Source organism: Haliaeetus leucocephalus, unplaced genomic scaffold, assembly GCF_000737465.1.
Source record: "Haliaeetus leucocephalus isolate CR32 unplaced genomic scaffold, Haliaeetus_leucocephalus-4.0 Scaffold110, whole genome shotgun sequence".
Lineage (NCBI taxonomy): Eukaryota > Metazoa > Chordata > Aves > Accipitriformes > Accipitridae > Haliaeetus > Haliaeetus leucocephalus.
The window spans coordinates 3,296,422-3,319,927 of NW_010972546.1; the positions used below are offsets into that span (position 1 = coordinate 3,296,422).

The 23,506-nt window shown below is 38.3% G+C and overlaps 1 protein-coding gene across 1 annotated transcript; it reads right to left on the reverse strand.

Annotated features, from left to right (window-relative positions):
• Positions 1 to 1,054: 1,054 nt before the first annotated feature.
• MPP3 (membrane protein, palmitoylated 3 (MAGUK p55 subfamily member 3)) lies at positions 1,055 to 22,512 on the reverse strand. The gene is made up of 18 exons (XM_010585656.1): positions 22,466 to 22,512; positions 21,104 to 21,222; positions 20,555 to 20,632; positions 17,930 to 18,010; positions 17,256 to 17,393; positions 16,208 to 16,289; positions 14,632 to 14,717; positions 13,124 to 13,198; positions 11,882 to 12,078; positions 10,027 to 10,091; positions 8,846 to 8,866; positions 7,083 to 7,124; positions 6,476 to 6,640; positions 5,697 to 5,777; positions 4,249 to 4,342; positions 3,345 to 3,453; positions 2,336 to 2,458; positions 1,055 to 1,389 (listed from the first exon to the last, which is right to left on the reverse strand). The coding sequence occupies exons 1-18, from the start codon at positions 22,488 to 22,490 to the stop codon at positions 1,210 to 1,212; spliced, it is 1,761 nt and encodes a 586-aa protein (XP_010583958.1). The 5' UTR covers positions 22,491 to 22,512; the 3' UTR covers positions 1,055 to 1,209.
• Between the last annotated feature and the right edge of the window lie 994 nt (positions 22,513 to 23,506).

Below are 23,506 nucleotides of genomic sequence, written 5' to 3' on the forward strand. Positions count from 1 at the left end.
AGGAACTAGTTTCAGCTAACATGCACCTGTACAACACTCAGAATTTTTTCAAATAATTATAAAGCACAGGTGCTTCCAGAATCTTCTCTCTGCATTTTCTTATTAACACCCGTCTAAAAATCCTGTATATTCAAGTCTCCTGAAATACATACAAAGTCCTCTAACAGTTAAGATTTCTTCTTCAGGACTTGATGTAGCCAATTAGAGGCTCTGGAAGCCTTTACCTGATTTGGAACAAAGGTAGTCATAAATGCTGGAAGGATGAAGATTTGGACGGACCTGTAGCTCAGCTACTTGGTACTTCAGCCTCCTCCTTTTAGCACCCTTTTTGGAGCTGCTATGTTGGTGTCAAGGTAGTATCCCATCAGGTGGCATTTGCAAAGATGTCTTGTAGAAAATAAGCTTCTTAAGTCCTATTTTAAATCATATGCAGTTATTTTCATGTAGACTAAAAAATGTCTCTGGTTTATGAGCTGGCTAGTTATGCAGGTGTGTTCACAGGTTGTTTAACGTTTGTCCTGTTGTCAGTAGGAAGAGATTGGGAAAGTGGGCATAAGCTATAGATGAGCAGACTAATACCTGTGCAAGACAACTTGGAGGCATTAGGAAATGTGGGATGGACATAAAAAAAACCCATCTCTCAGCCACTAAAATATCTACAATTTGTATAACTGTCCTAGTTTTAGTGCCTAATTGGAAAGGATTTGCAGCTAATGATCCCTAATGAAGGGAAACATGTTTTGTCCAAAGGAAAGCCCTCCCAGCTAGCTTAAATAGCTTGTTCTTTAGGCATACTGGTTCCTGAAAAGTACCTTGTTCAGCTGCCTTAACTCTAGCCACAAAATCTGTGGCCAAAGGATGAAAATTCCAGTTTCTTAGCGTCCTAGCACTACTTAAGTGCTTTGGAAGTGTGGGACCCTCTGTGAAACTTTACTGTACAATATGCACTATTTACACTCTGAAAGTCACTCCAATCTTTTACTGATCTGTTTAGTCTGAGTATTCACTATTAAATGACAGCTGCTATTCAATATTTTGATTCAGGAAGGCAGTGTCAGCTTCTGACTTCGTTTTTCTCATTCAGTCTTTATGTATTTCCTTCTAGATAGACCAGCAGTTTTGAAGTGAATTTGACATATTTCCCTTTTCTAATCCATGTATTTACAAGACATTTTTATACAATCTTTCCCTTAAACAGATGATAACAAGCTATGACCTAACCCAGTTGACTGGCACCCAAAATGAATCCTTGTCTAGTTTCTCTAACACAGTTTTCAGCTGATTACATGCACTCTGGAGATCTTCTTTCACCAGTACAGTGTCAATTAAATGGCCATACTGCTCTTCAATGAATGCTGCTGAATTAATAATTTCCTGCTGTTCTTCATCCTGCTGATCAACCCAAGAAGATGGTATGAAATTTACAGCATGTCTTTTTAATTACTAGCATTTTAAAGTATATTAGCACAAGTCATTACTTTGAAAGGAAATTAAACGAGCTGCTACCATTAGGAAAGGGTATGTACGATATTACAACTGAGATCAAGGAGCCGTATGCTACTGCTGGAATTTGGTAGGCTGTTTCAAAAATGCAAGAGGTGATAGGGAAGCTGGGAGAAAACATGTCACAGGATGGACATAAGATGGCGACAGTGCATTTTAGGAAGTTAGAATCGCTGCCTAATCTAACACCTGGAAATCATACTCCTCTAAAGTTGAAAAGGAATGCTGTACCCACTGTACCCAAATTCAGTAATTTTAAGGGCTTACATGGAAACTTACCAACTGAACTAAGTTCTGTTATGTATAAATTCAAGCTCAGGTTACCCAGCATAATGACATTATGCACTCTCAGTACTTTTGTTCACATTTACACATCACCAGTTTGCAGCTGGTCTAGGATTGGTCCTTGTAAGACATCCACATGCTGCATTTTGTGTGTACCTGATTAGTAACCTGGGTGGGTATCACCCTCGAGGTATCAGGAATAGGTGGCTACCCTTACCATTTGGTGGGGCTGCTCATCAGAAATGTAAAATTATTACTAGTTTATTCGAGTTCAGTAGCAGCTTCCCTGCTGCAGCCTTGAGTGATATACAGAGATCCACATGGAAGACCTGCACTTTGCTTGATGTTACTTACGTAGTCAGGTTTTAAGGGAGTCAAAAATCTAGTTCTAAAGTTCCAGCTGAAAGGCTCTATGTGCACAGGACCCACTTAGTGCCCCACTCTGACTCTCGCTGTCACAGAAGAGGAGCTCTTCCATATCATAGAAATGCTAGCCCAAATACTTCTTTCAAGTCTAAAAGAAAGAGATTAAAGTTAGAATACTTACAAGAGTGGCTGAGATTTCTTCTGACATGGGAGATTTTAGGACATGTTTTTTCTTTTCTGGAATGAGAGGCTTCACAAAGATAACATAAGGCTTAAACTCAGGAGTCCTCAGGTGCTTTACTGCCTGTGAACAGATGTTTTTTTGTTACACCATTTAAATTTTTTTTTTGTGTTTGTTATATGTCAATGATCTACTCAAGCTGGGTTCAACAGTTTCACTAGTACACAATGTGGTGTGAAGTCCTGTGTACTATATATCTGACCACAGTAACCTCTTGCTCTTCAAAAGAAAGGTTAATGTCAGTGTCCTGGTTAGCTTACAAGAGTATATAGCTTCGTGGAGCATGGTCTTAACCGCACACGTGCCTTGCTATGCATTGTGATACCAGGAACAAGAACATGGCAAAAGATACTGAGAAAAGTATAAAAAAAAAGTTGACTTGACAGGCAAGTTATGGTTTGCTTAAGAGGCCAAACACTGGAAATTTTAAACCTGGAATTTATCTGAGGTAGTATAAAAGTCTTCTCCTAGCCCAGTTACAAAATCTGAATCAAAATTTCAAAGATTAACTCCCAGTATAGAGGGATGAAGAGCAGCTATACTGGCACTGGTTACAATGCTAGTAACACTTCAGAGGCAATAGGAAGGAACAAGAATGAAAAACCCATCCATGCTCTAAGTATTCTCTCTAGGACTCGAGCAGGCTACGACAGTGATGCACATTTCTCCTACAGCAAGAGAAAGATAACCACAGTGAGAACTGATAAGGTGTCATCTAGGCTGTATCAGGTAGACATCTAGGAATTGTAAACACTGCACTGCTTTCTGAAGTGCCCTATTCTGCTTGACTAGCAGTCAGGCCACCTGTTAGAAACACAAGTTCTGAGAGCATCATTGTTCTTTGCAGGGCAAGTAGCCACAAATGGTGAAACATCAGTTACTTAGGCTGGCAGCCTAGTAAGAAATAACTTAAATACTTGCTTTCTTTAAAATAACCTGCAGAACTTACTTCAGGTACCACATCCACCAAACAAACCTTCTTTTTGGCCATCACGGACCGGATTGCCTCAAGACTTGTACCGTACAGATTTTCTTTGTATTCTCCATGTTCCACAAATCTAAAAAGTCAGTACATTTTTAAGTACCATCCACAAACAATATTTAACTTACAACATTGATAGCTGTTTCCTGAAGTCACAGTAGGCAAGGGGGGGGGGGGCAGGGGGGGGGCGACGGGGGGTGTTTTTTCTGATTATTTTTTTCCTTCTGGTTGCTTAGTACCAATAGTCGTCTTTATATGTCAATAATAGCTAATCAGCACTACTGAGAAATAGGGGAAGAAGCTGCATTAATTCAGTTGACTGATGTTCAAGCCTAATAGAAGAAAGAGGATGTTTTTCACAGAAAATAGAACAAAGCTGGCAAGGAAATGGGACTCCAATTCTTCTGTCTTCTGGGAGACTAGCCAAAAATCTGTACTTTCAGGAAGCACACTCAATCTTACAGAAAGTCCTTTATATCCACGGATTCAGTCTACAACACACTTTAAAGTGGACTTATGAATAAAACTTGTTACCCATCATATTAAATGGAGAATAAGTAGGCCCAACTAAATATCTGTTACTTTCACTAGATTCAGTTCTGACCAGTCATACTACTTATGATATGCAGGCTTAAATTCTAACTTGTGATTCTCCTACTAGTCCTATGTTGTTTCTAAATGGCTTCTTACTAAATTTCTGAGTTCACACTAACAGTCCAGACTGAATAAAGAGCTTTTTACTTGGGAAGCTGAACCCTTCTAATGCAGCTAGTCCAACTTTACACCTGCTTTTGGTATTCATATGATGTAAGATGTAACTAGCAGTATTTTTGAAATAGTCAATTATGCCAGTATTTTAAAATTAACTCACTTGTTTTGCTGCACATCTGTCTCAAATGATTGCTTAGAGACAAAGTTGTATTCTACTCCCTCCTTCTCATGACTTTTCTTTGACCTGGTTGTATCTAGAAGAGAATGGAAGCAGGACATAGGAGACAGATCAGCCTTTGCAAACAACTGTATTTTCTCAGTTTAGTTCCAGTTACGTTTTCATGACCTCAAACAAGGCAGTTAGTTATACACTGGCAAATTCAAATTAACATAAAATAAACTCAATCTCAAAAATTTTAAGATCAAAAATGAAGTTGTTTTGCTCCCAAGCGTGGTATAACTAACACATTATTAGGAGGCATACTTCTCATACCTGGTAGAAGCAGTAGAGTATGTCCTATGGAAAAGAGTATCTCTTAACTCTTTGGAATACTGGACTCTGATTTTCCTTGAAGTTTAGAAAATAAGAATAGGAAATATATAAAGTCCTATTATGTTGCCTCTGAATTTAGAGTAAAAATATCCCTGGCTGTTTTCCCACGCTACTGTGAAACCTACATAATTATGTGTGTCCCTTTTGATGTTGTAATTTCTTCTAATAATTGTTATTATGTAGGACAAGCTTCGGTGATCATTCTACAAATCTATGCGTGGCCATAAAAGTGATGTCTGCAATTTTTTTGTGTACATGTTTAAATTCAAGTAAAAATTACCCATATGGTTTCTATTGCTAACCGATTAAAGGTCTGCCCAACAGACGTTTATTGAAAGTCTTAAATAATGTATAAACAGTGCCCTCAGTGTTAATTTTTTGGATTGCAAAAGTAGCTTGTTGGGGAAGATTTTTTTTTCTTTTTTTTTAAGAAAATAATTCAGAGAACAATTTTCAGTGTAACTCTAGCCACAAAACCATGCAGCAGAATCACTAATTTCTCTGTCACTGTGACTGGCTTGTTTGAACAGCCTAGACATGCTAATCAACAATTTAAAATCTTGTAAGAATTTTGACTTGGTTTATTGCTGTCTACTTTTTTTTTTTTAACCTTTAGCTGGTATGATATTCCAAAGAAAAATCCTCTTTTAAACACACATAATGTTTTGGCTGAATCTTAAGATACTAGTTTTTCGCACTAGTTCTTTTTGCAATTTACAATCTTATTTTTTCTTCCTGTATTCAGTTTCTTATTTTTTTAATGGACACTGAGAAAATGCAATCTGTTCACTTGGGAAAATACAATTCAAAAAAATCAACTGAGTTGACAGAATTCCACAGTGCATATGTGCCAAGTTACACAGTGATCTATTCAGCTATTAAGGGCAAACGCATTATATTACAATAAGAAAAATAATTAGAAGTACTTCCAAAATATGCATATAATCAATAGTCAAAACACAAATTACCATTCATCAATGCAACTAGCACTATACTATTACACAGCATTTATGGAATACAGTGGCGACACGTGAAAGTGGGTAAATTTTACTCACGTGGAACTGCAACACCGTACTCCTGTGGGTTCTCTGACACAACCTTCTGCTTGAGCTCACTTAATTTGGCCCCCAAACAACCTAATAAAATAGAACTGACTGACAGATTTCTGTGTGGAATGAAATACTGCAAAGAGAATAAATAATATCAATTTCACAGAAATAATAGTGATACAGGAGTGTGCTTGAAGAAACCTGTACATGAGAGACCTCACCACCTGCCACATTCTGCTTTAAAGAACATCATCAGGAGCAAACTGAATCCTTGAACAGCTGTTGGACAAACATTTGTCAGGCACGAAGTCAGAAAATCTGTAATCTTAGCAGTCAGTTTTACGAGATACCCTTGATTTCTAGGACATCCTGGGAAACTGGCTTAACACAAAGCTGTTAAGCACACTGAATTAAAATTGCATGAAAATTTTGTTAGATAATTCTAACATCTACCTTTTCATCAATTGTTCTGACAGTGTAAATGTGCACATGTTTGAGTGAGGACCAATGGAAAGTGAATCAGAAAAATGAGAAACAGTCCTGCATCATTATTTTTAGAAGGATTTGGTGAGTTTGGTTTTTTGGGGGTTTTTTTTTGGTTTGGTTCTTTTTAAAATGTCATTTAAAAGAAAAGAACAACCTCTGACCAAAATTAGAAAAACCTTTAAAAAAACCACCAGAACCACAAAAACCAAAACCAAGCATCTAAAGAAAGCCTCTTGGAGTGCAGGTGGTAAGGTAAGTGGGAGATATGTGAAAAATTTGGAATCAGTTGTGTATCTTACCAATCAAAACCACCAGCCTCTGCTGTTCACCAGGCTGCTGCTGATATTTTGTGACTTCTTCATACGTTAGGAACTCTGCTGCGTCTGCCTGCTCTGTTTGCTTTCCTTCGCTCATATTGTTCTCCTTCTCTTTACGACTTAATCTAAAGCTCCTGCGTAAGCCAGCTGTAGAGGAAAACAAAAGATATATTAAACCATGTTGCCGCTTACCTAAATTTTCAGGCTTGTTCAGCTAGAGGTTCCTCTGTCTTTGAATACAAATTACTCTCACAAATTTTTTTTTATAATCAAATCAGTGCATATATGCTAATCTTATAGATTAAAACCTTGCGTATCAGGTAGAAAACCAAGCACCCAGTCTATAATAAACCCCACCCCCGTATCACCTTGAGTTGTCAAGTGTTGGCTATGCAAAAGTCCAATTATGCCTCTGCACAGAGATAATCCAGTTTATGAATGTATGGGAAATTAAGTCTAATGTAAATAAGCTAGTTTTTCTTTTTTAATGTGGGGGTGTTTTTTGGGGGTGGGTGTGGTGCAGTTTGGTGTTGGTTTTTTTTTTCCGGGGTGGGGGGTAGGGAAGAGGAAAGGGATTTTGGTTTCTCACCTATGTACTGTCCGTTGAAATATCCTTCACAGTCACAGTCTTCTGTAAATTAAAAAGTGGGGTGGGGGGTGGGGGCACACAGGGAGGGTAAGGGCACAGGGGAAAGGAGAGTGAGAGCGGAGGAGTGAGATATATTAAACAGTGCCTGCAGTACCAGCCTGGCTCATTGGTAAAGGAAGGAGTTTTATATCCTGCATTCTATGCACACGCTTTTCTAACACAAATATTAATGATAAAAAAAATTATTTGCCTTGGCTAGTGGTTTATATTTTAAAAAATCCTTGATGTCAATATTGCACAAGAGAATTTTACATCTCAGTATTTACAGTTCCCAGAATTTATGCTCTTTAGCATTCATTACATTTGATCAGTGCTGCTGCTAAAAGTGTAATATTCAGACTTAAGTAAAAAAGAAGACTCTGCAAACACAGAGCTCTTTTTTTAAAGTACAACTTTATAAATGGGTATGATTGTGTAAGAATATTGCCTCTTCTGACATTTCAATATCATTTGGGCTTGAAAAAGGGCATCAGAGATGACTGAAATATGAGCTCTCAACATCTTCATTTTGGCTAAGTTAAATTATCATTGCTTATTAATTCTTTATTAAAAAGGTAAAGATTTGATGCTTTTGTCATACACATGTATGTAAAATAACATGCAAATCTATGTTAAAAAAAGCCAATCCACCCCTCCTCAAACTATGACCTCCCCCAAGCCCCCTAAAAGCATGCAAAATAAAGCCATGATACTTGGCTGCAAAACACTATACTGCAATCCTAAGAAAAATATCGAGTTCTCATACTTCCTGAAAGAGGGCTACCTGGCTTGTTAAAATTTAGGTACCTGAGCCCTGCAATACCCACAGAACTCTACTCATTTTAAGAAGGAGGTGTATGGTTCTGGGACAAGCCCAGCCATAGGCAAAAATATATGCAGCTTAGATGTTTAACAAAATGCACCAATCCACAGAAGGAGCTTTGTTTTTTAATGAATAGTTGCATGCAGGTATGTAATCAAGCAATGCCAATGTGTACTTACAAAACATTATGCCTGCATTAACACAAGATACTAGTAGCAATATATGCCTATCCATAGCTAAGATAAGAGCTATTTTCTGTTGTCGAAGGTAGGCTCAAGTTTCATACTTGTGCTTTGGATAGGGTATACCAGTCACGGCCAGCTAATTATAGAATATGATTAGTACCTTCACCGAAGTTAATGGAATGGCAATACTTCTCAAGAAGCATGTGTAATGTAAAAAAACCACAGCATGCACAATTCAACAGAAAATACCTGGTATTTGGAAAGGTGTGTGGTACAGTGACATAAATTGCGTAAGCCCAACACAGTGGCTCATAATGAAAATAACAAAACAGTCCAAATGAACAGTGAAGAAAAATCAAATTGGATTGATACAGGTGCTCTAAAATGTTAAACCCCAATATTTCTTTATTTTTTCTAAAAATACCAGATACAAAGACTGCATTTAACTTGCAACTCTTTCAACCTCACTGAAAAACCTACAGAACGTATAAATACATGTCAGAAGGCACAAATCTTTTCTCTTGAATCGGGAATAAATTTAGACGTTATCATGACCCAAGTCCAAATTAAATTAGTTTAAATAATAACTCTGGAAGAAACTGCTGTAGGAATGAGCTATATCTGCTATTCCCTTTGCTTGGGGGCTTAGCAAGTATTTTAGAAAAATGCATTGGTTGTTTATATTGAGACAGGAAATGAGTTAGGAGAGTACCTACCTTTATCAGAAGACTGATCATCTGTAGGTAGCATGAAAGGCAGAGTTGGTATGACATTAAAAGACTGGCAAATGATTGAGTAAAATTAGAGGGAATGGAAAGGAAGGTTCCTCTGGTCTGATTTGCTTAACAGGCTTTTCTATCTTAAAAAAAATAATACAGTAATGTACCCTTATCAACTGATTAAAGACTTTTTTGCTAAAATTTAGTATTATAACCAGTTATCAGCTCAAGAGTGTCTGAGAAAAAGCCTAAGTAGCAATCCTCATTACATGCCTCCTAACATTGAATGTAATGGAAACTAATTTGGAAAAGCTTAATTTAAATCAGTAATGTTATTTTATAATTTGGTTGATCATCTTCCCTCCTCTTTGTATCCGAAGAATACCTGTATCTCTTCATGAGATATGCCATGCACCATGGGTCAGAAGTTCACTTATATCACTGAAGATGGACAATTTCCAGATTCTGTATGAGAGTGACACTCCTAGCACAATGTCTGGCTTCACACAGTCACAGGGCTGCCCCACGCATCGATAATAGCTGTGCTGAGGTATCCAACAGCAACAGGAACATTATATTCTGGGATAATACAGAATATCTTCTGCCTTTCATCACTGACTAGCAATTTCATCACAAGTAGCATTTTTTGTGTGAATAATTCACTGACAGAGGCTTCAGAGCTGTAAACAAGAATCACTTTAAAGTCTCCTTAAGACCAGCTCTGTAACGCTAAGCCTGAAATGCAGATGGTATTGCCAGCTCCAGTGGTTTTTATCCTCCTTAAAGCTACCGTTTATTTTCCTCCAAGCTTAGAGTCATTTCATGCACTTATGTAAGAATTTCAAGAAGTGTGCATTGGGTTACTTTTGCAGCTTTCAAGTTTCAAACCGTAGGAAAAATGTGAACACTAGCAAATTTTAAAGCATCTGAACAATGTGTAAGGCCTCACGTTCTTGAAAGTAGGAAGAGAGGGACAGCCCTGTTTCTTGAAAATGGGTGCTAGCAACACTGGATAAAGCTTAAACCCAAATCCTCTCACGTGGCAGCTTGTATCCATGCAAATCAATCAATGAGAGATTACGCAAAACACATTCAAACACATCATTATTGAAATAACAGAAAAATACTGAGAAGTTCGCATGAACTAAGACGTTACTGAACGAACAGAACAGACTTACATAATGGTTTCTTCATAGTTCTGGGGTTCTGCAGAGTGCCTACTGTTCTTCTGTAAGTCAATCGTCTAAATAGAAAATAACTATATTTTAGCCTTGTAAGCTCAGAATTATAAAGAATTTATAGCAGGTTATATGTATAGCATTGAAAATGAATGAAGTAGTCCTTTTCCTTGAAAAATAGAAAATATCTCTGATTCAACATTTTAAAAGACTTTTTCTTTAAAACTATGATGGTCCCAGATTGCTACTGGTAAGTGACTGAGAGAGAAGATTCTGAAACATTTTAGGCTTTCATACATCAGAGCACAGAAATCAACAGCACGTTACTTTTATCAATGTAATTTTTTTCTATTTGCCCCCCCCCCAATCTTTTTTGCAAGATTAAGAAAACAACTATTCTATTCTAATTCTGCTGAGGATCCAACTTCTATTTGCCATTTTTACAAGGGATGGGCAAAATTCCTGTCTGCTGCAATCCTAAAACTACTAACCTCAAAGAGTACTCAAAAGTAGGTAACATTTGTGCAAAATGATCACTGCAGCTACATATACTTAGAAATTATCCATTGCCTTCCAGATCAGTTTGGAGTTTTCTGTTATTTAGTAGTAAACAAACCAAGTTACCCAGCTTGTGTGAAAATGTAAGAACAGAGTATCAAGCAAAATTTTCTGAACTGTTAAAATCATGACCCAGAGTTCAACTTCTAATCTCCCAGTCTTGAATTTGCTCAACACCCACTGCCCCCACCGCTGCCTCTAAAAACCCAACACCAACAAACCCCCAAACAACCCAGCACAAAAATCCAACCCCCAAGAAACCCCTCACTGTTGGCAAAGGAAACCACATTTTCTTCCCAAGTGTTTTTTTGCAAGTGACCAACATTCATAACAGACTAAATAAGATGCTCAGGCATTTACACAGTCACTCAGGGGAAACACACTGAAGCACTTTCTGTGTTCTTGCATACATTGAAATGTAGTTTACAACATCTTAAGAAAAAGGACAAAGAAAAAAAAGACTGCAGTGCAGCAGCATCTGTTGACATATATGCATTCACAGGAAGAGAGATAGAGCTCTTCAGGCAGAATTTGCCTAGTATTTCAAAAGAGCATTCATATAGTGGAGCGAAGTCCTCTATTAGAAACCTTATGCAAATCTTGGAAGCCAGCAACAGAATCAGACCTGTTTAATTCTTAGACACCCCACCTTTGTAACACCTACAATCCAAAGAAGACATATCCAGCAATTTGGAGTAAGAATCACACAATGAGACCAGTGGCCTAAATCAGATTCCTTCTTAAACAGAAGACTTCTGTACTGTAAATACAAGACATGAGGGATATTTTTACTTTAGAAGATACGCATATCTTGCTGTGAAAACAGAGAAACTTCAAGCTCTAGAAGGTATCCAGGTTCAAGCTAAATACTCTCTTAGGAGCCAGAAGAAAGATCAGATACACTTTTTTTTACTACTACAACATGCATAAATTAAAAACTGTTACAATAAATCAGCATTTCCTCTTATACTATGGAAGTATAAGTCTGTGAAATACTGTGTCTCCATAAGTCAAGAGGGTCAAGAGACTGATCTTCCACATTTCATTTCAGTCATGTTTGTTTAGCAAGCGCTTCCGTCCTCATGCTACAAAGCATAAGTCAATGGCAAACTAGCCAAGGAAAGCTAGGAAGTTTATTATATAATTGGAGAAGATGGAGCTTTTTAGCACTTTCCTCTAAGCATCTGGTATTCACCCTGGCATGATCCTGCCCTTCTTTTCCTGTGAAAAAAAGCAGCATAAAATCAGTGTGACACTGTATGTGTGAAAAAAAAGTCTGTAATCTTCATTGACAAACCTTTCTTGGAACTGTTTTGAGGGGATCAAGCCTGCTCTGAGGTTGGTATCTCCAACACGCTTTGCTTGCCACCATGTGGGATCATCTTGGCTTACAACTTCTAGGACGTGTCGTCTCTTAAATGGCAGCCCAGCCTCCTGGCAAGGAATGGCTCTGTCTTCTTTGGGATTATAGCAGAAAAGCGCCCTCATAAACACCTTTAAAAGAAAGTAACACATCCTTTCTTCTTGTCCTATTTAGAATTTCAAACTACCTTTAAAAGGCTTCCCCAGTACTTACACTGCTATCTATATATAATCTTCATGTCTCCTTTATGCTTTACGGTACTGAAAAATATTGAAAACTAGCAAGCTGCATCTGTATTTTGACTTACAAAAAATAACTTTCAAGCAGATCCCCAGTCGTTATGTATTGGTATTGTGGAACATGGGACTCAAAGATCAAAGTCACAAGAACAAGACAGTTCACAGTCTACGTAAGTACAAAATGCAACAAAGGAAAAAAAAATGAAGGGGAGGGAGAAAACAATAAAAAGGGATTTATGGCAAAGTTGCCCAATTATAAAGACTGTCCATAAAATGTTCTTTTAATGCATCAAAATCTACTATTCAACTTTGGATTTGTATCTTACCACTATTTAACAGATCACAGTAGAACTACTTTTAAAAGTGATTTGCAGGGCTTCAAGGAAAAATTTGGCAACTGAGAGCAGGGAAGCAGAAATAGAGGTTGACAGAGGAATCCTGTAAGGGACCAGTTGAACAGGAAGTCATTGCTGATCAAGGAGGGCAAATGAAGCACTCGTAGAGGTGTGTTGATGTTTGCAGTGGGCTAATGGGGTCAAATGATGAATGCAGCTCTGTTTGCCAATAGGTCTGTTTTGACTCAAGCGAGAGGCAAAACGCCCAGAGATAATGGAGAGATAGCAGCTGTCATGGTAAGAGGCGACTGGCAGGAGCATCAATTTTAATTATGTGAACAAAAGGAAGAGGCTAGATTTCAGAAACGCTGTGAAAGAACATGTGCCAAGATGATGAAGGAAAGAGAAGTCATCTGAGTAGTTCTACTGAATAAAAGGGCACTGCATTTTACAATAAGAAACTGCTCTACTATCTTTTTAGTTCCATTATGGGTGGGTCTGTGACGCTCCTCACTGAAACAACAGGAATCTTGTATTTACAGAGATATCAGAATTGTGTAAATATGAAAACACGTGCTTCAGTATTTCACTAAGTTGCATACCTTGCTGTCTTTTAGACGATCTTCTTCTTTGATGGCTGGAATTATTTTTAATGTTATTGATCCCTGAGACTGAGCCTGAGAAAGACAGTAATGTTTTTTTACTTTGAAAGCAGGACAAGGACACAATGCAGACTATTCAAGTTCCAGTTTAGGAGCTAACATCTGTCTCCTCAGAACTTTAATAGGCCAAGCTAATCCACTGTCTAACTTCATTACAAAGACTATCATGATGTTCCATGAATCCTTCACAACAGTCCCCATGGAAACATCCATAGTAACTACTTGGCTAGAACACATTAAGACCTGCATTAAAATGCCTTCATTTGCTTTTAGCAACTGCATTAATTTCTGGATTACAGTTCACAGGGCATTAAATAATTCTGTGGCTTTTAGTATGACATTAAGTTTTTTCAGACTAACCATTTTAAAGTGCTCCTTTGAAAAATATTGCTGTGTTTTCCCACATAGTGACTAACCAGTAAACATCTACAAAGTAAACATCTACTTTCACTCTAAAAATCTTTGCTAGTAAATTTCAATTATTAGTTAGGTGCTTTGGAAGTCTAGAATAGGTTTATCTAATCTATTTTAGATGCCTTATTTTGGATGAGATGAACTGTGTCCTAGAGAAGCCTGCTGTTCTGCAGAGATTAAAAAGAAAACCTGGACAATCAGCTTGGACAAACATTTATAGCTTTTCCTCAAAAAATAAACTGTGAAAAGGAAACTATTACATTGCAGGCACTTAAAACAGGACAGATGAATAGCATCCCAGAGTCCCCACAAATAAAACTTTACACAGTATTTCAAAATACAATTTTTGATCTTCCCTCCCCCAAGTTAAAAGCAGTCATTCTCCTTATGCAGGATTTTTTTGATCTAAATTTAAATTAGGTGATGGAACCAATGCCAGATACTTCAGTCTCCTAGTGTTGTCGTTCTTGTTACTGTGTCCCTAACTCCACTCCACACCAAGACAAGGGGGAACCAAGCCACAAGAGGGGAGTCAAGAGACAAATAACCGTAAGAACTACGACACTTTCTACCAAGATTTGCGGGCATTAATGTTAGAGAAGCTTGAAGCAAGAATTTGCTAATGTCACAAGGAATCTGCTGGTAACGAACAGATTGACAGCTCTATTGGACATGCAGCTGAGACTTTCCTCAGCTTCCTAACATACCATGTTATGAATAAACGGCTTATCTTCTAGGAATGCACTTTTAATTTGTAATCCGTTTGTCATAAAGCATGAAAGGAACATTCTTGACAGAGCAACGTGTAACTTTATATTTGTATCTTACTTGGTACTGATTCAGTTTGCAGAAGTTTTTGAAGTCAAAAGGAGAACACTAAGCCACTGGGAAAAGAAAAACTTAATGCAAAGACAAGCAGGGATTGTGTCTTTTAGCTCTATACATATTTTAAACTCATGGTTGAATTTCATCATCTATTTTAACTACTACATCACCCAACAGAAAAAGATCTTGAAATTAAAATCAGTGCAGACCAAAATCTGACTTATTTCTTCTGGTCGTTTGTGAAGCACGGTAATACCATTGACTTCTCTTAGTTCATCTCCAACATGGACAAGACCTGAAAAGATGGTAAGTAAATTAAAATAAGTCTACAGACTGGAAAGCACCACTCCTCTGGTGTCTGACCTAAGTCAATAGCATGTACCTCCTCTCCTCCCTCCCCCAGCTTAATGGATTTCCTACTAGAGTGAAGTGCCTTCGTTGGCAATGTGCTCTGAAGTCTCTTGCCCTTATTCCATCTGGCATTTTTTTTCATGCAGCACAGTCTCATAGGAGACCAGTATGGAGACAGAGAACACATGGCAAGATACTCTGGAAAATCACTGCCTCTATATTTGGATCAGCACTAAGAATGCAAAACTGGAATAGTTTCATGAAGATGATCAAATCTTGTAGTGTCAGGACACACACTGCTGACTATAAAGGCAGGAATGACATGGCTGTCAACTGACAGATCAACACTACGCAGTACCAGAAAGAATGTTGGACTAATTTTTTTTAACAAGCTATGAAGAGGCCCTTACAAGTTTTAGGTTTGTTTATCCAGTTCAGTAAGAAATGTTGTACTTGTGTTATATAACCACTGTTAACTGACATAAAAGAATTTCTCAGGAAAGCAAACAGAATACCACATGATACACTAAATAAACCAAAATAGTGTATTTAAGGTAAAAAAACCATTACTTTCTTTTCTTTTTTCTAAAGCTTAGACCTACTTCTCCTATCTCTGTTGGTATTTTTACCTAGTGGCTATTTTAGAGAAAAACGTATCTAATTAAATGAATAGATTACTGATGAAATACAGAAATGCTAAGCGCACATTCTAGTCATTTCACATGACATTTATCAGATTACACTAATTTGAAGAATGATAATGAAAAAGAAGAAAGCTGTAATTAGCTAATATTTTTTCATCACAGTAATTAATTAATTTGGGGATTGCATTACTTGTGTACTAAAAAACGTGCATGAGGCTCAGAGTCTATAAATCTCATATAAGGCCAATTCAGCTTATTTAATAAAATCTGGATGATCACCTTCTAGAAAATGGAAGGTCAAATACTGCATGAATTAACCCTGTAGATCCTGCAAGCATGCTGAATGACAGCGTACACACGGAAGTCTCTCCTGCCACTAGACACCAGAAATTCAGTTGTCAAGTGAGCTCACCATGTAGGCTCCCTTTATAGTCAATAAGGAAGAAAGGCAATTCCAGCAGTGACCCATCCCATTCTAAATCTCGTTGGGATGATTTGTTCTCCAGCAATGTCCATCTCCTTCCACTGACTACACACTAGTTCAGACTTGACATCTAACAGTTGCCTATTAAGATTTCAATAGGCTGTTATCTCTTTTCTACAAAATAGTCTATACATATATTAAATACCCATGTCCGAAGGACTGGTTTTGGAATTAATAACCATCAGATTTAGTTACAGATTATTGCTCTAGGTGTGTGTATACAGTATGTGTGTGCATGCATAATTTTGGAAATTTTAAAACCGTTTATAAATGCAATTTTAAATCCCTGTTTCTTCAGAAATTTACCACTGCGATCAGCTGCACCACCTCTCATGATCCTTGCTACAATCACAGCTCCTGTATGTTCATCTCTTCTGATGGTAGCTCCCTGAAATAAAACGTACCCCCCCCCCCAAGAAACCATTATAAGAAATCTGCTTAGAATACACTGAGCAGTGAAATAACATGTAAGCTGATGTATCTTTTAAACTGGAATTAATTTGTTCTATAATTTTTTCTTCCTCCTCGACAATTTTCACTGTTACTGAACTTTTGCCTGTGCCAATGTCATGTGATTGTGGGAAACCGCACACACCGTCCTTTCTGCCGACTTTGCCAAGTGCTTACACTACCTACATTACCGTGGTGATCAAAGTCACTCAAGTGTGCAAAACAGAATTTCTTACAACAAGCTTTCTCTATGTGTCTTCTGAATCTTTATACAATACAGCCAGCACTTTTACGTACAAAAGCAAGGAAAGCCAAGTAACTAGTTTTGGGGTTTTTTTCTTCTCCCACCTCTGCCAGCAATACAAAAGCTTTAATCGGGAATTAAGCAAGTCACTGCTCGCTTCTACTACCTACTGTCATATACAAAAAGCACTTTAGCAGATTTCTTCCCTGATGCAACTGTTTTTTTCTTAGGAAATCAATTCTTCCACTTCCATTTGTATAAAATTAGTACCTTGTCAAAATAATGTTTACATACAGCTATGAAACATACTCTTACCATACATCACTGACTTTCATGCAAATGAGGGTATTAATTGGATGTTAGCTACAATATGAAAAGAATTAATATTAATAAAAGCATAATTGCTTCAACATATAGTTTCCTCAAAGATCGTGTTCCCTGTGTTAACTGGCGTTATAAACCCACGACTATAAGATGTCTCACACAAAATTGTGAAGGTGTATTTACCAAAGTTTTCTTTTTATGTTACTTTACTAGCTTCAGAACACTCCTAGTTTTTGCAGACTACTTGATGACATCTTCAAGTATCTCCTCCATACTCACAATAACGTTTTTGCATTACAGAGTTTTATGACTAGAGATAGGTTATTTTATATGTACCAAGGGTTCTTTATTTTTCACTAGCCGAACAATTTTCACTGATTCCTCATCAAAATCATCATCAAAGTTATCAGGTAGAGGTGGAAGAACTGGGTCAAAGTTCTTCTGTGCTACCGTGTCATGTACTACAAGCATTGCCTGTGCAAAGGAAATAAGAAACAGTAATGTAATGGGGTAATATTAGTTTCCAGTTCTTGTGTTTCCAACATTACAGCAAGCTTAAACCGCCCCCTTCCCACCCTCACCATAAATCCTCCCCCAAAAGATTTACCAATTATCTTACACATCATGTAAATGATTTATTTGTACATGTTGACATTTAAAGTAAATCCAGGCAATAACAAAGCTCAGTCTAAATAAACTTACAGAATGGAGGTCGACTATGGAAAGCAAAAATTTGAGAAATGGTATTCTTCTCTTTTGTGCTCCCTCAGAAAATATTAAGGAGGGGGCGGGAGGACAACATGGTGCATTATACATGGAAGGCCTAATCTGTGTCTTCTCAATCCCCTTTGCATCCTAAAGCCTGTGCAGGAAATCAGTGGAATAGAGCTACAGTTTGTAGGAGGGTTTTCCTTTCTCTTAGGGAGTCTCCAGTGTAACTTTTCCATTACAAAAAGTTCTATTGGAATTCTGCAAAGGAATTTCGTTAAGGTCTCTGGTGTGTTTTTTACCCTGAGATGTGGTGTTGACAACAGCTGAAGTAGCTCTTTTTCTTCATTATTCACTGGTGTGGTCTGCAATTCTTCTATTACCTTTAAAATAAAAATTAACAACCTCAAAATTAAAGGAGTCCACCAAACAAGATCATATATTTGCAAGTGAGTGTTTCTGGTGAGTGTTTGCAAGCTTCCATCATCCTTCAAAGTAGTGTGAACAGATCAAAAACAATCCCAATCAATAGTGCATGAATCCTAAAAGAAATAGAAGCTTCCTCATCTATTTTATTTTTATTAGATAGTGCAGGAAGACATCATCAGAAATCAGGATCCTAGCTCCTAAACATACATTTTAAGAGTGATTCCGCCAATATAATTTCAGGAATGAGTTCTGAAATTTTAAATTCTATATGGAATCCATAAGCGATATGTGAAACAACACTCTTGTGCTTGTACTATGATAAAGGAGTTTTATCCTCTCCATAACTAGGTAGCATTGTGTGGAACATGCAACAGAAGATCCCTTGTTCCCCTGCAAAGCCTCAATACCAAAATATGCCCTGGAGTCTCAGGCCTTCCAAACAAAAGATTAGAGAAATAATGGAAGCACTTTTGCACTAGACTGGCTGGGTGGGAAGAGAGAGGGAGGAGGAAGAGAGAGGGGGTTGAGGCAAGAGGGATTTCCTTTCACTGTAAAGGGTTCTCGATAGGGAAGTCATAGAGTCCCATATAGAACTTCTCTGCTGTTTAGAAGATGGTAAATTTTTATGACTTGACAGGCAGCAATGCCAAAACTTTTATGGAGGCAGTAGGCTATTTGTGGGAAAGGGGAGGTGGGGTATGCTGCAGGTTAAGATGGAGCAGTGGGATCTCCTGGCTTTGCAGAGGAAGGAATTCTAGCTCCCAAACCTTCCACAGCCCTTTGCTATGCTTTGGAAGGAAACAGGTGCAAGCTACTTGTAAAGAGCTGTCAAATGCAGTATAAATTTCACTTTTTCAGGCACGTGGCATGTTACAAACACATCTAAGATACAACTTTGCTCTGTGACAGACTGGGTGATAAATTGATTGAGAGCAGCACTGTGGAGAAGGACTTGGTGATACCGGTGGATGAAAAATCAGATACGTGGTGGCAATGTGCACTTGTAGTCCAGAAAGCCAATCATACCCCAGGCAGCATAAAGAGAAGGATGGCCAGCAGTTTCGAGGGAGGTGACTCTCCCCCTCTACTCTGCTCTCATGAGATCCCCCACCTGGAGTATGGCATCCAGTTCCAGGGTTCCCAGTACAAGACAGACATGGACCTGCTAGAGCATGTCTAGAAGAGGACCACGAAAATGATCCGAGGGCTAGAACACCTCTCCTATGAAGAAAGGCTGAGAGAGTTGGGGTTGTTCAGCCTGGAGAAGAAAAGGCTCTGGGGAGACCTTATTGCTGCCTTTCAATATATAAAAGGGGGCTTAAAAGGAAGATGGAGAAAAGCTCTTTACCGAGGCCTGTAGTGACAGGACAAAAGGCAAAGGTTTTAAAATGAAACAGGGCAGATTCAGATTGGACATACGGAAGAATTTTTTTACCATGTGTGGCAGTACGCTCCTTCCCCCCCCCGCCCCGTCCCGCCAGCAGGAAATGAAACTTCTCCAGGCAGGGAGAAGGGGAAGGAAACCCCGGAGGCCGCAGGTTGAAATTTGAACTGGCCAATCGGGACGCGCCAGGTAGACTGAGGTGACCCTCTTGGCCAATAGGATTAAACGTCCACCGGTCAGATTCGACAGGGGTATAAACGGGGTCCCGCCGGAGGACATGTTGGAACCAGCCCTCCTCGGAGCAGCGGGTCTGCGGTCGGGGACTCCCCCTGGGGTCGGGGCACTGCCCGAGGTAACTCCTCGAGGGAGAGAGCCCTCAGCTTTTAGGTGAGTGATACGCGCGTTTTGAGCCATCACTTTAAATCTTGGGGATTCTTAAGTCGGCCGTGTAGTATTAATTCTCTTTACATCATTGAGCCTGTGGTTTTATAAAATGTTACCGGACTTCTAACTAACTTTTGCTGAAGAATAAATCTAGTTTTAACACCTGTTGGATTTGGTTATGCATGCATCTGTAACACCATGAGGATGGCAAGATGCTGGAACAGGTTGCCCAGAGAAGTTGTGGATGCCCCACCACTGGAAATGTTCAAAGTCAGATTGGACAGGGCTTTGAGCAACCTGACCTAGTGAAAGGTGGCCCTGCCCATGGCAGGGCAGTGAGACTAGATGATCTTTCAAGGTCCCTTCCAACCCAAACCATTCTATGTGAACAGCAATGCTGCTTGGCTTGTAATGAAGACCGAATGCTTAGCTAGGATAGTCTATTGTCAAGAAAGGACTGAATGCTTTTTGCAGCCTCTCTCTTATGAAGGCCACTAATAATATCCTTCTGGTCTACCTGCCTGTGTCTGTCTTCACTGGACACTTAATGACATGGTATTTTTCAGCTCTCATTTCTGTGATCAATCATGAGTGAAACTAGCCAACAGATTCCAAAGACAGTTGGGGAAGATGAGAAATAGTACACATATAGCACACTTGCAAAGCTTTCATTTGTTGGAAAAGCAGGCTTAAATAATAGGAAAATAAGGAGACAAGAATTTTTACTCACATCTTCAACTAATCCTGCTGCACTATGTAAAACAGGAGTTGGACTTTGTCTTTCATAATGACGGAGTTTTTCATGAATCTGAAAAAGACAAAACTTCCTAAATATACCTACACTGGAATATCTTTATATTTAAGGAATATAATTTTTCTGAGAAGTGTCAGAAAAATAATGTTTTTAGGGTTATTTTTGTTTTGGAGTCTTTTAGGTTTTTTTTTGCTCATGCTAGTTTCACAGACAGCCAGAAAATCTGTTAAGACTTCAGAAGCATAAGGGAAAAAATTAAGCCATTTCACCCCGCTTTTTAGTTGCGGGGCACTGTATCTGCATTTTGGCAATCAAGACAGAAATGTTTTTTCTGAACAAAATATGTTAATTGTCAGCAAATGTCCTTAATGTTTGTGCTTAAATAAATACATGCTTTGGTCAGTATAGAATTCTACCCCCAAAAAACAAAACCCCAAACTTTGGCAAAGTAAACAGTTGACAAATCAAGGGAACAGAAAATAAGTAACCTGTAAGGAAAATGTACTATCATAAATGAACTTTTACCTTCATCAGGTAGCTGAGACTCTTTTCACTGAAGACATCCCTAAGGAATCCCATTTCCTCTTTATGATTTGAATCAGGTCTTAACTGAGATGTCAAAAGGGCCAAAGTTTCATGCAATCCTAAATTTAAATTCAAGATAGAACAAAAGCTTTGTAGACAGCATGTCTCATGGGACCTTCTATTGCAGACTTAACATCAACTACATTTACTTGGGTACCATCTTGGTGATCATTAAGTTTGCGGAGAGATTTATGCTTATCTTCCACTCATTTTGTAATGCTCCCTTCTTAAGCGGTTAAGTGGCGAACACAGCTTAAGATATAACATATTAAGCAAAAGCTACCAAAGCAATATACATTTTTAAAGACATTACTTTTGAAGTTTCCCCCTTCATGTTAATTACCCTTTGTTTCTAGAACAGCTAGCTCTCTAACAAACTTTGAGTTATTAAGAGTGCCACAGCAGACTTGCAAAATGACTGAACTACCTTCTTTGTTGCACAGCTACCAGCTCTACTTCCTGAGCAACTTTGTTTACAAGTGTTACCCTGCTCTTGCTACCTTTGAGGCACCTGTTAGAAGTCAGGTCTGACCAGAGGAGGAAAGGACTGGTGTAGGTTTCCACTGCAGCGGAAGCAAAGCTTGTGGCTAGTTTTCTAAAAAGTGCTTAAAACATCAATATGCCAATTTTGCAGTGCACAGGGCCAGACAAATGTTAGGTTCTTCCTGGTGGACCATGACTGGGAAAACAAAAACAAAACAAAAAAAAAAAAAAGAAAAAAGGGCAGGGGGGGCCTAAAATCTGCTCCTTTGGCTATTCTCTCCATGAACTTTAGAGTGTATTTGGATCTGGGAGACTCAAACTCACTTCTGCTTTAAAACTCAGTATATGACTTCACCCTGGGTAGCATACTGGAGAAGCTGGTTAGCAAGCCTCAAATGGAATCGCTGTTTTTAAAGTCAAAAGGAAGAATATTAACAAAGCTTACCAACACCTGTTCAGAAAAATATTACATAGCACTGCAAGCAGCAGAGATACAAGAGCTGAGCTTTAATAAGCATGCATAGAAGCCAGTGTTATACTGAGAGGTCCAAGCTTGTCGATAGGAGCCTGTCTACCAGCATATATTCAGGGGCTCTAGGGTTCTTATGAAACTAGGTGTTTCCTGAAATCTGACTAACTTTATTCATTTCCACCTTTTATACTCTACCTTCCTTGTATTCTTTTAGGGAATTGCTAAGAAATCTAGTTGAACTATCTTAGTTCTATTTTATTTAACTCCAATTTGAATTAATTTCCTCTGTGAAACACATACAGTAAGATTTCAGTCACTGGTCTGTTGAAAGCATGCAGATTAGTTACCCGAGTCTTCTGAAAGCACTGGCATGGCTTTGTTCTTAATCCCGAGAGACAAAACACGATGATAGTTTCTTCTTTCTGGACTGTGATTCAGAGGCAGTCCTGAAATAAGCAAAGATAATACCTAAGCTCAAGCACGCGAGAACAATGGCAATCATGTAAAAATAGTAAATTCCTAGTACATCTTTCTCTCAAGTGTTCTGCTTGACCTGAATCAGGCAGAGTCCTGCAGTTATTCTGCTATGCAAGTAACAACATGAAAAAGATTGTTATATAATAACCGTATGATGTCTTGAATAAAGCTGATGCTGAAGAAAGCAGGTGCTTCCCTATTCTATTCTTAAGATAGACAGTTTTAGAAGGCCTAAGTAACTGTTTGAAAAGACAGAAAAGAAAAAAGCATGCTGCAGAATGGATGTCTAAAAGCACTGACAAACACCACATGCACAGAAGTAGAAAGAGCATGCAGGAAGATGCTGTCACGACAAGATGTTCTGGGGCTTCCTAAAAGCACACCCCAAAGGAATTTACATCCCTCTGGCATTCTGATGCAGCACGCTACGATTACATGCAACTCATTAAAGCTAGTATGAGTGTCACTCCATCAACCTTGGTCATGGGTACTAAGGATGCCACAACAAATAAGGCTACTTCCATTGCTCAGAAATTCCATTAGATGCTTTTAGTGCAGATTTTTCTGGTCACTGAGAGCAAATGACTCGAGAGCAATTTCATTTCAAACTGCAAAACTAAATCCATGCTTGTAATCACCAGTCCAAGATGAAACACTTTGTGTATTCTAGGGCATTTAAAACCTTGTTCATGGGCATAAAATTCATCAGGCTAATGCTTGCAGAAAAATAAACAGCCATAACAGCATGCAAAAAGGATTAGAAAGAAATGTGGGATACTCCAACTCTTTGCTAAATGCAATAAAGGATGCTCCTTGTGTTTCTATTTGTAGATAAACCGCTGATATTGTGATCGCATGACACAAGTTTGATGGTTTTCTGATTCATTTTGATTAGCTGCCTGAAAATACTG

Coding starts and splice junctions, on each gene's coding strand:
- MPP3 (XM_010585656.1), bottom strand. CDS start 22,490: ATGCCAGTGCTTTCAGAAGACTCGG. Junction 21,223..22,465: donor AGTGCTTTCAGAAGACTCGG/GTAACTAATCTG, acceptor ATTTAAATTTAG/GATTGCATGAAACTTTGGCC. Junction 7,125..8,845: donor TGATCAGTCTTCTGATAAAG/GTAGGTACTCTC, acceptor TTTAATTTACAG/AAGACTGTGACTGTGAAGGA.